This window comes from Carcharhinus amblyrhynchos, chromosome 10 (assembly GCF_965287045.1).
Source record: "Carcharhinus amblyrhynchos chromosome 10, sCarAmb.v2.hapA, whole genome shotgun sequence".
Classification (NCBI taxonomy): Eukaryota; Metazoa; Chordata; class Chondrichthyes; order Carcharhiniformes; family Carcharhinidae; genus Carcharhinus; species Carcharhinus amblyrhynchos.
Genome location: NC_137333.1, coordinates 94,373,249 through 94,386,085, shown reverse-complemented (window position 1 = coordinate 94,386,085; position 12,837 = coordinate 94,373,249). Strand labels below are relative to the sequence as shown.

Here is a 12,837-nt window from a genome sequence, read left to right as displayed (position 1 = left end):
TGCCACCCAATCCAGGCAACATCCTTGTAAATCTCGTCTGCACCCTTTCAATGCCTTCCACATTCTTCCTGTAATGAGGTGACCAGAACTGAGCACAGTACTCCAAGTGGGGTCTGACCAGGGTTTTTTACAGCTGCAGCATTATCTCCCAACTCCTAACCTCAATTCCTCGATTTGATGAGGGCCAGTACACCGTACTGCTGCTTAACCACATCCTCTACCTGCGAAGCTGCTTTGAGTGTTCCATGAACCTCTGATCTTCCACACTGCGAAGAGTCTTACCCTTAATATTGTATTCCGTCATCCCATTTGACCTGCCAAAATGAACCACCACACACTTACCTGGGTTGAAGTCCATCTGAACATAAGAAATAGGAGCAGGAGTAGGCCATCTAGCCCTTCGAGCCTGCCCCGCCATTCAATAAGATCATGGCTGATCTGTCGTGTCTCAGTTCCACCTTCCCGCCCTCTCCCCATAACCCTTAATCCCCTTGCCTGTCAAAAACCTATCTGCCACTTCTCCACCCAGTCTTACATCGTGTCTATGTCTCATTGCAACTTCTGACATCCCTCCAAACTATCCACAACACCTCCAATCTTTGTGTTATCAGCAAACTTACCAACCCATTCCTCCACTTCCTCATCCAGGCCATTTATAAAAATCACAGAGTGATTCTACAAGTTTCAGTGAGATTCAGTTCTGTGGTGGTCATTTTAAAAATAAACTAATGTTTTTAAGAATCCTCCCACTTAATCGGAACAATAATATTGATTTGCCAAGAGGTACAATTTGTTGTATTTTTTTCCTTCCTGCCTACCTTTTCCTGATTACTTTCTGCCTTCCGCTATTTTTTCACAGGCCCTTGTTCCTTGCTGGTGCCATGAATTCTGGTCACCCTCTGCCACCTGACCCCAGTGGGCATTTGTCTTGTGCAAGTTTGGGTTGCAAGTGGCAGAATAATGGCTTCACGGGTGAACTGAGATCCCGGTCTCATCTGATACCCACCCAGGGGAGCGATGAGGAATGTGCAATATTTATTTCCCTCAGAATTACAACCCCGCTGGTGTCTCAGTTAAGGATGAACGTAGCACAGATACTGTCCTGGCCTTGCCTTGTGTAGTTTAGGTAATCACTTGCTATGAGTCACAGGATTACAATCCTTATGGGACCTGTTTCATTGTCACTTTACCACTACTATGCTGTCACTGTTAATCCCCAGCCTTTATGGTTGGGAAACCCATGTCGCTACACATAAATAAGTGACTAAAACCATGGCATGAATACATGATAGAAGGAGGCCATTCAGCCTGTCATCTTTTTAACATTTTAACTGTTCCCCTGATCTTTTGTTGCAGCCCTGATTGTTTTTTTTTCACTGTTCAATCATTTAACCAATTCTATTCCAAGTCAAAATTGAATCCGTGACACAGTGCTTAGCACTTCTGCCACATAGCACCAGGGACCCAGGTTCGATTCCGGCCTTGGGTGACTGTCTGTGTGGAGTACAATAACTCCAGGCGTCAGCTGTAAAGGGACTGTGCTTTATTTCACAAAATAAAGTAAAGCAAAAACTACAAGCCTGTGGTGAACACAAGCCGATCCCAACCAGGACAATGGAATAATAGACCCACTCAGGGGCCTGCTTTATACAGGACTCAGTGTATGATCTCCACCTGGTGAGTTAATTACCAATCTCCAGGGAGCTCGTATTCAGTGTGTCCCACAGAGAGGTCAATCAGTGATTTTCCCCATGCAAGTCCTGGGGATCATCACATGGAGTTTGCACATTCTTTCACTGACTGCTGGGTTTCCTCTGGGTACTTCAGTTTCCTCCCACAAGATGTACAGGTTAGGTGGATTGGCCATGCTAAATGTGTGGCGGTATGGGAATAGGGTGGAGGTGGTTATTAGATAGGGTCCAGGCCACGTTAGATAGGATTTTGATCGACGAGGGAATGGAGGGTTTGGGAGAACAAGCTGGGAAGTGGAGTTAAGATCCCAATTGGATCAGCCATAATCTTATCGAACGGGGGAACCAGGCTCATTGGGCCACATGGCCTACTCCTCCTGTTAATTGTGAGTGTTGATTCTCCAGCCTCTCTGCAGTGAGTGGACATTCGGCTGAGGGCCAGATTCTCCATCCTCACAGTGACAGAGGGGCGCGATTGGCCGGAAAATTCCGGCCCTGGTCTGGATTTGAATGTATTTAATTTCAAAACATCTTTTGTATCCTCCTTTTGCAGGTAACCTTTGACCCTGATGTTTTCTTCAACATTTTGCTACCTCCAATCATATTCTACGCAGGATACAGCCTCAAAAAGGTAACAGTTAAACATTCCAGCACATTCTTTGTCATTTGGGGAGGGGAGGGGGGAGAAACATCATCAATATTGATTTTTGATTTATAATTGTCAGGATACAGTATTGTTTTCTTTAGACTCACATTCTAATCAGTATTCTGTAAACTGTCTGTGCCTTTATATGCCCCGTTTCTGATCAGAACTCTCCACTCACCTGACGAAGGAACAGCGTTCCGAAAGCTTGTAGCATTTGCTATCGGATAAACCTGTTGGACTTTAACCTGATGTTGTGAAACTTCTTACTACATTCTGACACCCATGAGCTTTTAATATTCTGACTAATTTGCCATAGCGACCATTGTTGCCTCTACTGAACGAGCTTTGTTAAAATCCAAGTTGATTACATTAAATGTCCTCCCCCCATTGACCCTCCTGAAAAGATTCAATTTAGTCAAACGTGATCGTCCTCTCACAAATCCATGCTGACTGTCCTTGATTTAATCCCAGCTTTCTAAATAACGATTTATACTGTCCCTCCGAATTTTTAGAAATAGTTTTCTCACTCTCGGGATTAGACTAACTGGTCTATAATTATTCAGCCTATCCTTCCCTCAAACAATGGAATAACATTCTCTGTCCTCTGGCACCATAGACAGGGAGGATTGGCAAATGATGATCAGTCCCTTGTTTACTTGAGAAGTATGGTATATATTTCATCTGGACCTGGTGGTTTATCTACATTCAGAGATGCTAATCAGCTTTAATAATCTCAACGCCATCATCTCCTCTATGGCAACTAGGGATGGGCACTGAATGCTGGCCTAGTCAAAGAGCCCACGTCCCATGGGAGAGTACATTTTTAAACAGTTTACCTCATGAGTTATAGATAGTTCTATGGCCTAGTAGCTATGGATATGATTGGCGCAACTTGTGGGCTGAAGGGCCATTTTGTGCTGTAGTGTTCTATGTTCTATGTTCTACTCCTGCTTAACTCCCTCGGTGAACCCGAACAGGCGCCGGAGTGTGGCGACTGGGGGACTTCCACAGGAGTTTAATTTGCAGTGTTAACGTTAGCCTACTTGTGACACAAAGAAGTAAACTTTAAACTCGAAGAATAGTCGAGCAAGCCGCTCTGTTCAAGGACAATAATGCATGGGCAACAAACGCTGGTTTTGCCAGTGACATCCATCCATGTCCTGTGAAAGAAGGAAGAGAAAAATTGGAACCTTTGTGCAGTTTTAGATTTACCTTGTTTGGCACAATGGATTAGAATGGAGGCCTGTTCTCCAATGACTGTACTAAATGTTAATAGGGTTCAGAGAAGAATGATGAGGCATTTCTGGAACTTGGAACGTTGTAATGGAGAGAGGCCAATGGATCCGAATTCCTTTATATTGGTGAAAATGAGCAACATGATCCAGGTCTTTTGAACAAACGATGTAATATAAATCTGAGCAAGTTATTTAGCTTAAACTGAAACTTGCAAGTAGTAAACACCTATTAAAGAAATAGCATCAAACATCACTACGATCGTATTAACTTACAGCACTGGAGAGGATATTTGGCCCATTGCGCCTGTGCTAGCTCTTTGAAACTGCTATTTAGTTTGCTCTACTCACTCCTTTTTCTGCTATTGTTTCACTTCTTTAAATACATATCCAGTTCGCTTTTGAAAATTAAGATTGAATCTGCTTCTGTCACCCTTATGGAGCATTATGTGGTTCCCCCTCGCTTCCCCTCTAAATCCACAGAATCCCTACAGTACAGAAGGAGGCCATTCAGTCCATCGAGGCCGTACCCACTCTCCAAGAGACTTTTACCCACCTAGGTTTTGAGCAAGTGAAAACCTATCACATTTCAAATTTCCCCTGCTCTGATGAGAGGTCGCGGACCAGAAACATTGGGCCGGATCTTCCAGCTCTCGGATTTTCCCATCTCACCCGCGACAGTGCCCTCTGGAGGCGGGCCGCCCATTCTGTTTCTCTCTCTCCACAAGATGCCGCGTTTCCCAGCGTTTTCTGCCCTTCAATCCGCCAAACAGGCGGACAGCGGGTGGGATTTTCCGACCGCACTCGCCCTGAAACCGGAAGACCCCACCCGAGGTCAACGGGACTTTCCACGGTCCTGCCCCCGCTCGTTCCGATTCCCGTGTCAGGAGGCTCAGGAAAATTCGCCCCGATATTCTTAAACAGCTGCGTAAAAGGGGCGCTTGAAATAGAATTTCTCTCCCACAAATATATTGCCCTGGGTTTGCAGGAACGTGGATGGACGTTGAGGCTGTAATCAACACTAATTGTTTGGTGTTTAAGGTTTCTGTATAATGCTGTGATGTGTAGAGAGCCGAATTCGCTCTCCTCGTGAATGAAGTTGACAAATGGTGCGCTGACTGCTGCAAAGCGTTATGATTAAGTTGATCAGCCATCTGGGAAAAAGCCAAGTTAACTTTTTACACTGTTTTTTTTTCTAGGTTTGGCTAATTTATCTCACTGTAAACACACTGTGGTTCTGAATTGATGCTTGTCCTGGTTCGAGCTCAAAGTGAAAAGCAACAACTCCATCATGTCTGTCAGATTCTAGAATGTCCATTTCCGCTCAAAGATACTCCTTGCTTTTCCAATGTGATCTTTGTCTAATTGGACAACTTCAAGAGTCAGCACAGGCCCATAAGATAGAGTTACAGAATTAGGCCATTTGGCCTATCGAGTCTGCTTCGCCATTCAATCATGGCTGATAAGTTTTTCAGCCTCATTCTCCCACCTTTTCCCCATAACCTTTGATCCCCTTACCAATCAAGAACCTATCTATCTCTGTCTTAGACACACTCAGTGACCTGGCCTCCACAACCTTCTGTGGCAATGAATTCCACAGATTCACCACCCTCTGGGTGAAGAAATTCCTCTTTTATCTCAGTTCTAAAGGCTCATCCCTTTATTCTGAGACTGTGCCCTCGGATCGTAGTCTCTCCTCCAGAGCGACATTACGGCGCAGTGGTTAGCACTGCTGCCTCACAATGCCAGGGACCCGGGTTTAATTCCGGTCACTATCTGTGGAATCTGCACGTTCTCCCTGTGCCTGTGTGGGTTTCCTCCGGGTGCCCCGGTTTCCTCCCACAGTCCAAACATGCGCAAGTTAGGTTGATTGGCCGTGCAAAATTGCGCCTTAGTGTCAGGGGACTAGCAGGAAAAAATACGTGGGTGGGATTGTGGTTGGTGCAGACTTGATGGGCTGAATGGCCTCCTTCTGCACTGTAGGGATTCTAAAAATAGCAACATCTTCCCCACGTCCACTCTATCCAGGCCTTTCAGTATGCTATAAGTTACAGTGAGATCCGTGAGTCAAATGGCCTTTTCCTATTCTGTATGACTGATCAATGAATTTGAATGATTACATGCTTTAACCCTTGTCTCTGTCTCTCTCTCTATTACAGAGACATTTCTTCAGGAACCTTGGCTCCATCCTAGCGTATGCATTCATAGGAACTGCGGTGTCCTGCTTTGTCATAGGGTGAGTATCTCCCTCATGTGAATAACTGAAGAAGGCTCCTCAGCCAGTGCCATTTTCATTTATTGATCATTTTATTGTCTTATTAATGTCGAGATTGCCACTGCTTCTGGTTCTCAGTGTCACGTGAAAACCTGTTGTAGAATAACTGGATGCGATGGTAATAATCTTTCTCTAACTTTAGAATCATAGAATCCCTACAGTACAGAAGGAGGCCATTTGGCCCATTGAGTCTGCACTGACTGCAATCGCACCCAGGCCCTATTCCTGTAACCCCACATATTTACCCTGCTAATCCCCTGACACTTCAGCATTGTCAATGCACCTAAGCTGCACATCCTTGGACTGTGGGAGGAAACTGGAGCACCCGGAGTAAACCCATGCAGACACGGGAGAAATGTTCAGACTCCACACAAACGGTAATCCGAGGCCGGAATTGAACCCGAGTCCCTGGCGCTGTGAGGCAGCAGTGCTAACCAACGTGCCACCAGGCCACCCAAGGCATTGATCTGACACTTCCCCGTTTTCTGCGCCTATTGCCGGTGAACAAATTAGGGGAAGGACTTGAGGGAGAAAGGAATTGAAGAATGAGTTGATGAGTGTTGTGGGGTAATTTTGAGATGGCCGGTTATATCTTGATTTAGACAATGCAAAACCCAAGAGACAAGTATCTCTGTATAAAGATGTAACATTTACTTTAAAAGAAAAACACAAGACAAACAAGCAGCTGACTGGAGACCATCAAAGGGTTAAGTAACTCTGGGATTAGAGCGACTCTCCAAAAGATCTAACGTGAACAATCAGAAACAAATCAATTATAGATTTTCTTAGTGATCATTCCCATCAGGTATTAGTTTAAAATCAACTACATGCAGCAAACGTAGATCAATAATAATTCCTGACAAGTTAACTCAGCCAATCGCATTTTACCATCCAATGTAATGATATCTTGTTCGTCCATTTAATCCGGACCCTGACTCCCATCTTGGCTCAACTCTTTCCCTGTTGCTATGTAACAGTAAGTACATACCAGTGGGTGAAACCCTTCAGTGGGCATTAATTCCCTATCCCACTCCCCCTAGCTAAATTAAATGCCCTCTTTCCCTCACCTTGCTTCCAAATTCACCTCGTGGAGGGGCATTAAATTCTACCCACAGTACTAGAAGTTCAGGTAAATGTGCACCTAATGTTGTCAGTCTGAAAAGTATCGATAATGTGAACTGCACTTGAAAGGGCCACAGTGAGTGTTAATAGCCACATTTTAATAGTTCCACGTCATCACCAATCAGACAAATCTAAGGGCATTCAGCTGCATCTTGAACACCAGTGGAATGTGGGAATACCAGGATTTAGTTCAGATATTGCAAGGCTGCGTAAGGTAGCCCAGAACAATGCCAGTTTTTGTACTTGGGATTCTCTCGGGCAGTTTGCAATTTGATCATTTTTCAATGCCATGCTGAAATCTCATCAGTACTGTGCACGGGTTTTGAAGTGGTCTAAAGGAATTGATATTCCTGCTGTAATGACGTCGACAAGACCCATGAAGTGGGCCTCTTGGAATATGAGCTCCTTGATTGAGAGAAAGATGGCCTGCCTTATCAGGGGGGGGTCTCTCACCTATGTATATAATGAGTGGTGTCTGATTTACTGATTTGATTTGATTCATTATTGTCACATACAATTAGTATACAGTGAGAAAGATCAATTTAATGTGAGGTAGGTCCATTCAAAGGTCTGGCAGTCTGAGGGAGGAAGCTGTTCTTGAGTCAGTTGGTATGTGACCTCAGACTTTTGTATCTTTTTCCCAATGGAAGAAGGTGGAAGGGAAAATATCCAGGGTGTGTGGGGCCTTAATTATGCTGGCTGCTTTGCTGAGACAGCAGGAAGCGTAGACAGTGTTAATGGATGGGAAGCTGGTTTGCGTGATGGACTGGGCTACGTTCATAACCCTTTGTAGTTTCTTGCGGTCTTGGGCAGAGCAGGAGCCATACCAAGCTGTGATACAACCAGAAAGAACTCTGGATTTTGACTTTGTACCTGACACACTCTTAGGAGTGGAGATATTTTTGTAAATAAAGAGAATCTGGTGAAGGGACACCAGCATCTGTGGACTTATTTCACCTGCATTTAGCCAAAACCGTTGTGAGTTTCCCAGGAGGTCTTGTGCAGTGATGGCATCCCTACATCTGGACCAGGAGCTCTGAGTTTGAGTCCAACTTGTTGACCACAGAAGAGGGGTTGATAATGTTGTTCAGTGGGCTGATAATTAGCTTGAGAATTTTTCCATCTCTCCCCCCACACTTTTCCCCAAAAAGAAGACTGTGTGTCAATGAAAATGTGCTATAAAAATTGTGAATTTCACATTCCTTACTCTGTTTTCAGTTTTAAACAGAATTGAAGAGGTCCAGCCCGTGTTGGGGATCAGGGGTTATGGGGAAAAGGCAGGAGAATAGGGAGGAGAAAAATATCAGCCATGATTGAATGGCGGAGCAGACTCGATGGGCAGAGTGGCCTAATTCTGCTCCTATGTCTTATGGTGTGATCTGTGGCTCAGTTAGTGTAATTCTTCCCCTGAGTCATAAGGTTCTGGGTTCAATTGCTACCCCAGGGCGCAAAAGCAAGGCCCGTGCAGTAGTGAGGGGACAACGTCGGAGGTGCCATCTCTTCAGACAGGCAGACATCTGCCTGTTTGGGTGGATGTGAAAGACCCCATGGCACTATTTTGAAGAAGACTTATCCAGGGTGTTCTGACCAATATTTGTCCCTCAATCAGTGTCACAAAGACTATTCAGTCATTGTCACATTGCTGTTTTTATGGGAGTTGCTGTGCAGATTGGCTGTCTGGTTTCCCAATTATTTCTCAAAGCTTCTTCACTGGTTGTAAAGAAGTTCCAGCGGCCATGAAAGTAAGCGCAAAGGTATAGCGGACAGTAAGGAAGGCAATGGTATGTTGGCCTTCATAGTGAGGGGATTTGAGTATAGGAATAAGGATGTTTTACTGCAATTGTATAGGCCTTGATAAGGCCACACCTGGAGTATTGTGTGCAGTCTTGGTGTCCTTATCTGAGGAAGGATGTTCTTGCAATAGTACAGGTTTTTCAGGCTGATTCCTGGGATGGCGGGTCTGTCATATGAGGAGAGTCTAAGTCGGTTAGGATTATGTTCACTGGAGTTTAGAAGAGTGAGAGGGGATCTCATAGAAACTTATAAAATTCTAACAGGGTTAGACAGGGTAGATTCAGAAAGAATGTCCCCAGTGGTGGGGGGTCCAGAACTCATATCCTCATATTTTGAGGATAAGGGCTAAATCTTTTAGGACTGTGGTGAAGAGAAATTTCTTCACCCGGAGGGTGGTGAATGTGCGGAATTCACTCCGATGGAAAGTAGTTGAGGCCAAAACATTGTGTGGTTTCAAGAAGAAATTAGATAAAGCTCTTGGGGCTAAAGAGATCGAGGGATATAGAGAGGAAGGTAAGATCAGGATATTGAATTTGATCAGCCACGATCAAAATGAATGGCGGAGCAGGTTCAAAGGGCCGAATGGCCTACTCCTGCTTCAAGTTTCTATGTTTATATATAAATGCAAGTCTTTGGTCTGGATATATGACTCATCTGGAGTTGTATGTTAGCTGGTGGTGCTCCAAGAGAGATGCCCCGGGATAATATTGTGAGGTAGATTTTCCACAATCTCTCATTTAGCAGAAGACCACTAGAAACTCCAGCTAGCCTGGGTACACTTTGGTTTCGTTTTGAGTTATAGTCAGCGGTTCGGAGAACATTGGTGGAAATTCTTCCCTTATTTTCTGCTGTGGTTTAAACAAAAATCATTTTTTTAAAAAAAAACCTCTTGTGTTTGTTTCAGAAACTTTATGTATGGAATTGTGAAGCTGATGTATGCAGTGGGACAACTTGAAGATGGATTTTACTACACAGACTGCCTGTTTTTTGGTGCCATCATTTCTGCCACTGATCCAGGTATGTGTTAGCATGCAGGTGTGCTAGCAGCAGGGTAAGTGGGTATTGCCATTTATGTTTTCCATCATCCCACATCTTCGAATCTGTCTTGTCGACCTGCAGATGAAGGCATTTAGGTATTAGAAGGTCAGGGGCCCGTGGCTGAGGAGTTTGTGAAGGTACAGATAAATAAAATGTTACATTTGGACTCTTTCCAAACTGAGAGAGATATTAAGAAGGCCAAAAGATCTACCATTTGCCGAGGTTTTCTCATTCATATATGCGATGCGGGTATCGCTGGCAAGCCCAATATTTATTGCCCGTCAGTAATTGTCCTTGAGAAGGTGGTGGCGCACCACTTTCTTGAACCCTTGGTGTTCTTGTGCTGTAGTTACAATCATAGTGATTCCTTTCTTTTGCTACTTTTCTGTGGTGGCGTGATACACTTCAGAGGGCAGTTAAGAGTCAACCACATTGCTGTGGCTCTGACGTCACACGTAGGCCAGACCTAGTAAGGAGGACAGATTTCCTTCCCTAAAGGACATCAGTGAGCCAGATGGCGGGTATAGTCACCTTTGCTGGGAAACCGTTGTCGATTGTTGCCAACACCCATCTGGTTCACTAATGTCCATTCGGGAAGGAAATCTGCTGTCCTTACCTGGTCTGACCTACCGATTCCAGAGCCACAGCAATTTGGTTGACTCTTAAGTGCTCCCAGAAATGGCCTAGCAAACCACTCAATTTAAGGGCAATTAGAGATAGGCAACAAATGCTGACCCAGCCATATCCTGTGAAAGGATAAAGGAATGTTTGACTGCATTCTGATCCCCGTACCGAGATTCCATAATGCTCTGGCTCGCTGCCACCTTGAATATTCCAGTGTCGGTGTAAGGACAGAAGGGAAATATTAAATGCCCGTAATTAATGCAGATGAGGGTAACAAGGCTGAGTACTAGGTTATGACAACTGTAGGCTTACATTAGCACTGTAATTGAGTTACTGCGAAATTCTCCTAGTTGCCACATTCTGGTGCTTGTTCGGGTGCACTGAGGGAGAATTTAGCATGATCAATGCACCTAACCAGGACGTCTTTCGTACTGTGGGAGAAAGCAGGAGCACCCGGAGGCAACCCACACAGACACAGGGAGAACATGCAAACTGCACACAGACAGAGACCCAAGCTGGGAATTGAACCCAGGTCCCCTGTGCTGTGAGGCAACAGTGCTAACCACTGTGCTACCTTGCCGCCAATTTAAATTTGGATAGTTTAGCGTGTACAGTCTGTCTTTTTTTACGTTGACTTCAAAATCCCAGAGGCCAACCCAGTTTGTCTACCAACACCTTGAATTCAATCAGTGTCTTCCTCCGTGTTTATGACACTTCTGAGCTTTGTGTTGCCTGCAATCTTAGAAATTCTGATAATGATTGGGACACATCATGAGGTAAAATATGGACAGCAAATGTAGAAGTGAGTTGAAGTTCCTGGAACGTGCAAGTTGGAGAACTGTTCAGGAGATTATTCGAGTCTGGAGCTAATATAAGCACAGACAAGGAAAATATCTCCCCCAAGTTAGTCTCTGAAACCGTTGTTGCTCATTTTCTTTCAAGCTTTCAAAATCTTTTGTGTTTTTCATGAGTTGCACTGCAAGTTTTCCCACTTTCTCTCTCTCTCTCTACAGTGACTGTCCTTGCCATATTCAATGAGCTTCAGGTAGATGTTGACCTTTATGCGTTGCTGTTTGGAGAGAGTGTGCTGAATGATGCTGTGGCCATTGTGCTGTCATCGTAAGTGGAAATGCCATTTCAAATTTTTTTAAAAAGCCTTTGCTTCGTGTGTTCCCTGCGATGATTCACCCGAGGGAGGAACAGCCTTGTGCGTGAACCACTGATGGAATGTTGGCACCATAGTAACGGCGAATTGGGGGTAATGAATGTAACCATGGTAATGGCGAATGGGGGGGGCAATGCTGGTAACCATAGTAACAGCGAATTGGAGGCAGCGTTGGTACCTATGGTGATGTTGCATTGTGGACAGAATGTCATTACCCATGGTAACGGTGATTTGGGGGCGGTTTTGGTACCGATGGTAATGGTGCATTGTGGGTGGAGGGTCAGTACCCATGGTAACGGTGAATTGGGGGCGGTTTTGGTACCGATGGTAATGGTGCATTGTGGGTGGGGGGTCAGTACCCATGGTAACAGTGAATTGTCAGTACGTGTCGTAAAATAACTGAAGTTTGTATCTTCGGGACCGGGACGGGTGGGAAATCATTTTAGAGCAATTAAGCATTCTTACTTCACTTCTCCCATAGTAAGGAACTTGTGTGTGTCTGGGGGTCGTCTGTGTGTGTGTGTGTGTGTGTGTGTGTGTGTGTGTGTGTGTGTGTGTGTGTGTGTGTGTGTGTGTGTGTGTGTGTGTGTCTGGGGCATTTGTCTGTGTGGGGTGGGGGCAGGGGGTGGCTTACCTGTGTGTGTGGGGCGGGTGGGGGAGCTCGTCTGTGTGGCAGGGGGTCGTTTGTCTGAGTGTGCCTGTCCCGGCGAAATAAAGTCTGTATATTTTTTGTTTTCACGAAAGGTCAATTGTTGCTTACCAGCCAGCGGGTGAGAACAGCCACACCTTCGATGCAGCTGCTTTCTTCAAGTGTGTGGGCGTCTTTCTTGGAATATTCAGTGGCTCGTTTGCGATGGGGGCAGTAACTGGAGTGCTGACTGCTCTGATATCCTTTTACCACGACAGGGAGAAACCCGTGTGTGTGTGTGTGTGTGTGTGTGTGTGTGTGTGTGTGTGTGTGTGTGTGTGTGTGTGGTGCTTGCAAGCCATTTTGACAATGGGGTAACGAAAGAAGTTGCATTTACATAACACCTTTCCTGCCCTCAGGATGCGCAAAATATCTTGCAGCCGATGAAATCTGCTTCAAGTTGAGAAAAATTCACCCAATTTCCACATTGGAAGGTCCGTACGACCCAAAGAGCAGATCAATAATTAGGCTGATAGTTTTTGGGTGATATTTGGGGATGAATGTTGGCCAAGACGCTGTGACGATTCCCTCATCCTTCTTTAGATAGTGCCGCTGGGATGGA

At 45.0% G+C, this 12,837-nt stretch overlaps 1 protein-coding gene across 2 annotated transcripts in view; it reads left to right on the top strand.

Moving 5' to 3' along the window:
* Positions 1-12,837, top strand: part of slc9a7 (solute carrier family 9 member 7) — a 156,759-nt gene that overhangs the window by 85,003 nt on the left and 58,919 nt on the right. For both annotated transcript variants that reach the window (XM_080197627.1, XM_080197626.1), the window contains exons 3-7: positions 2,245-2,322; positions 5,729-5,805; positions 9,665-9,777; positions 11,436-11,541; positions 12,332-12,473. In XM_080197627.1, coding sequence (XP_080053753.1) covers positions 2,245-2,322; positions 5,729-5,805; positions 9,665-9,777; positions 11,436-11,541; positions 12,332-12,473 — 516 coding nt within the window. The remainder of the gene's footprint in view (positions 1-2,244; positions 2,323-5,728; positions 5,806-9,664; positions 9,778-11,435; positions 11,542-12,331; positions 12,474-12,837) is intronic.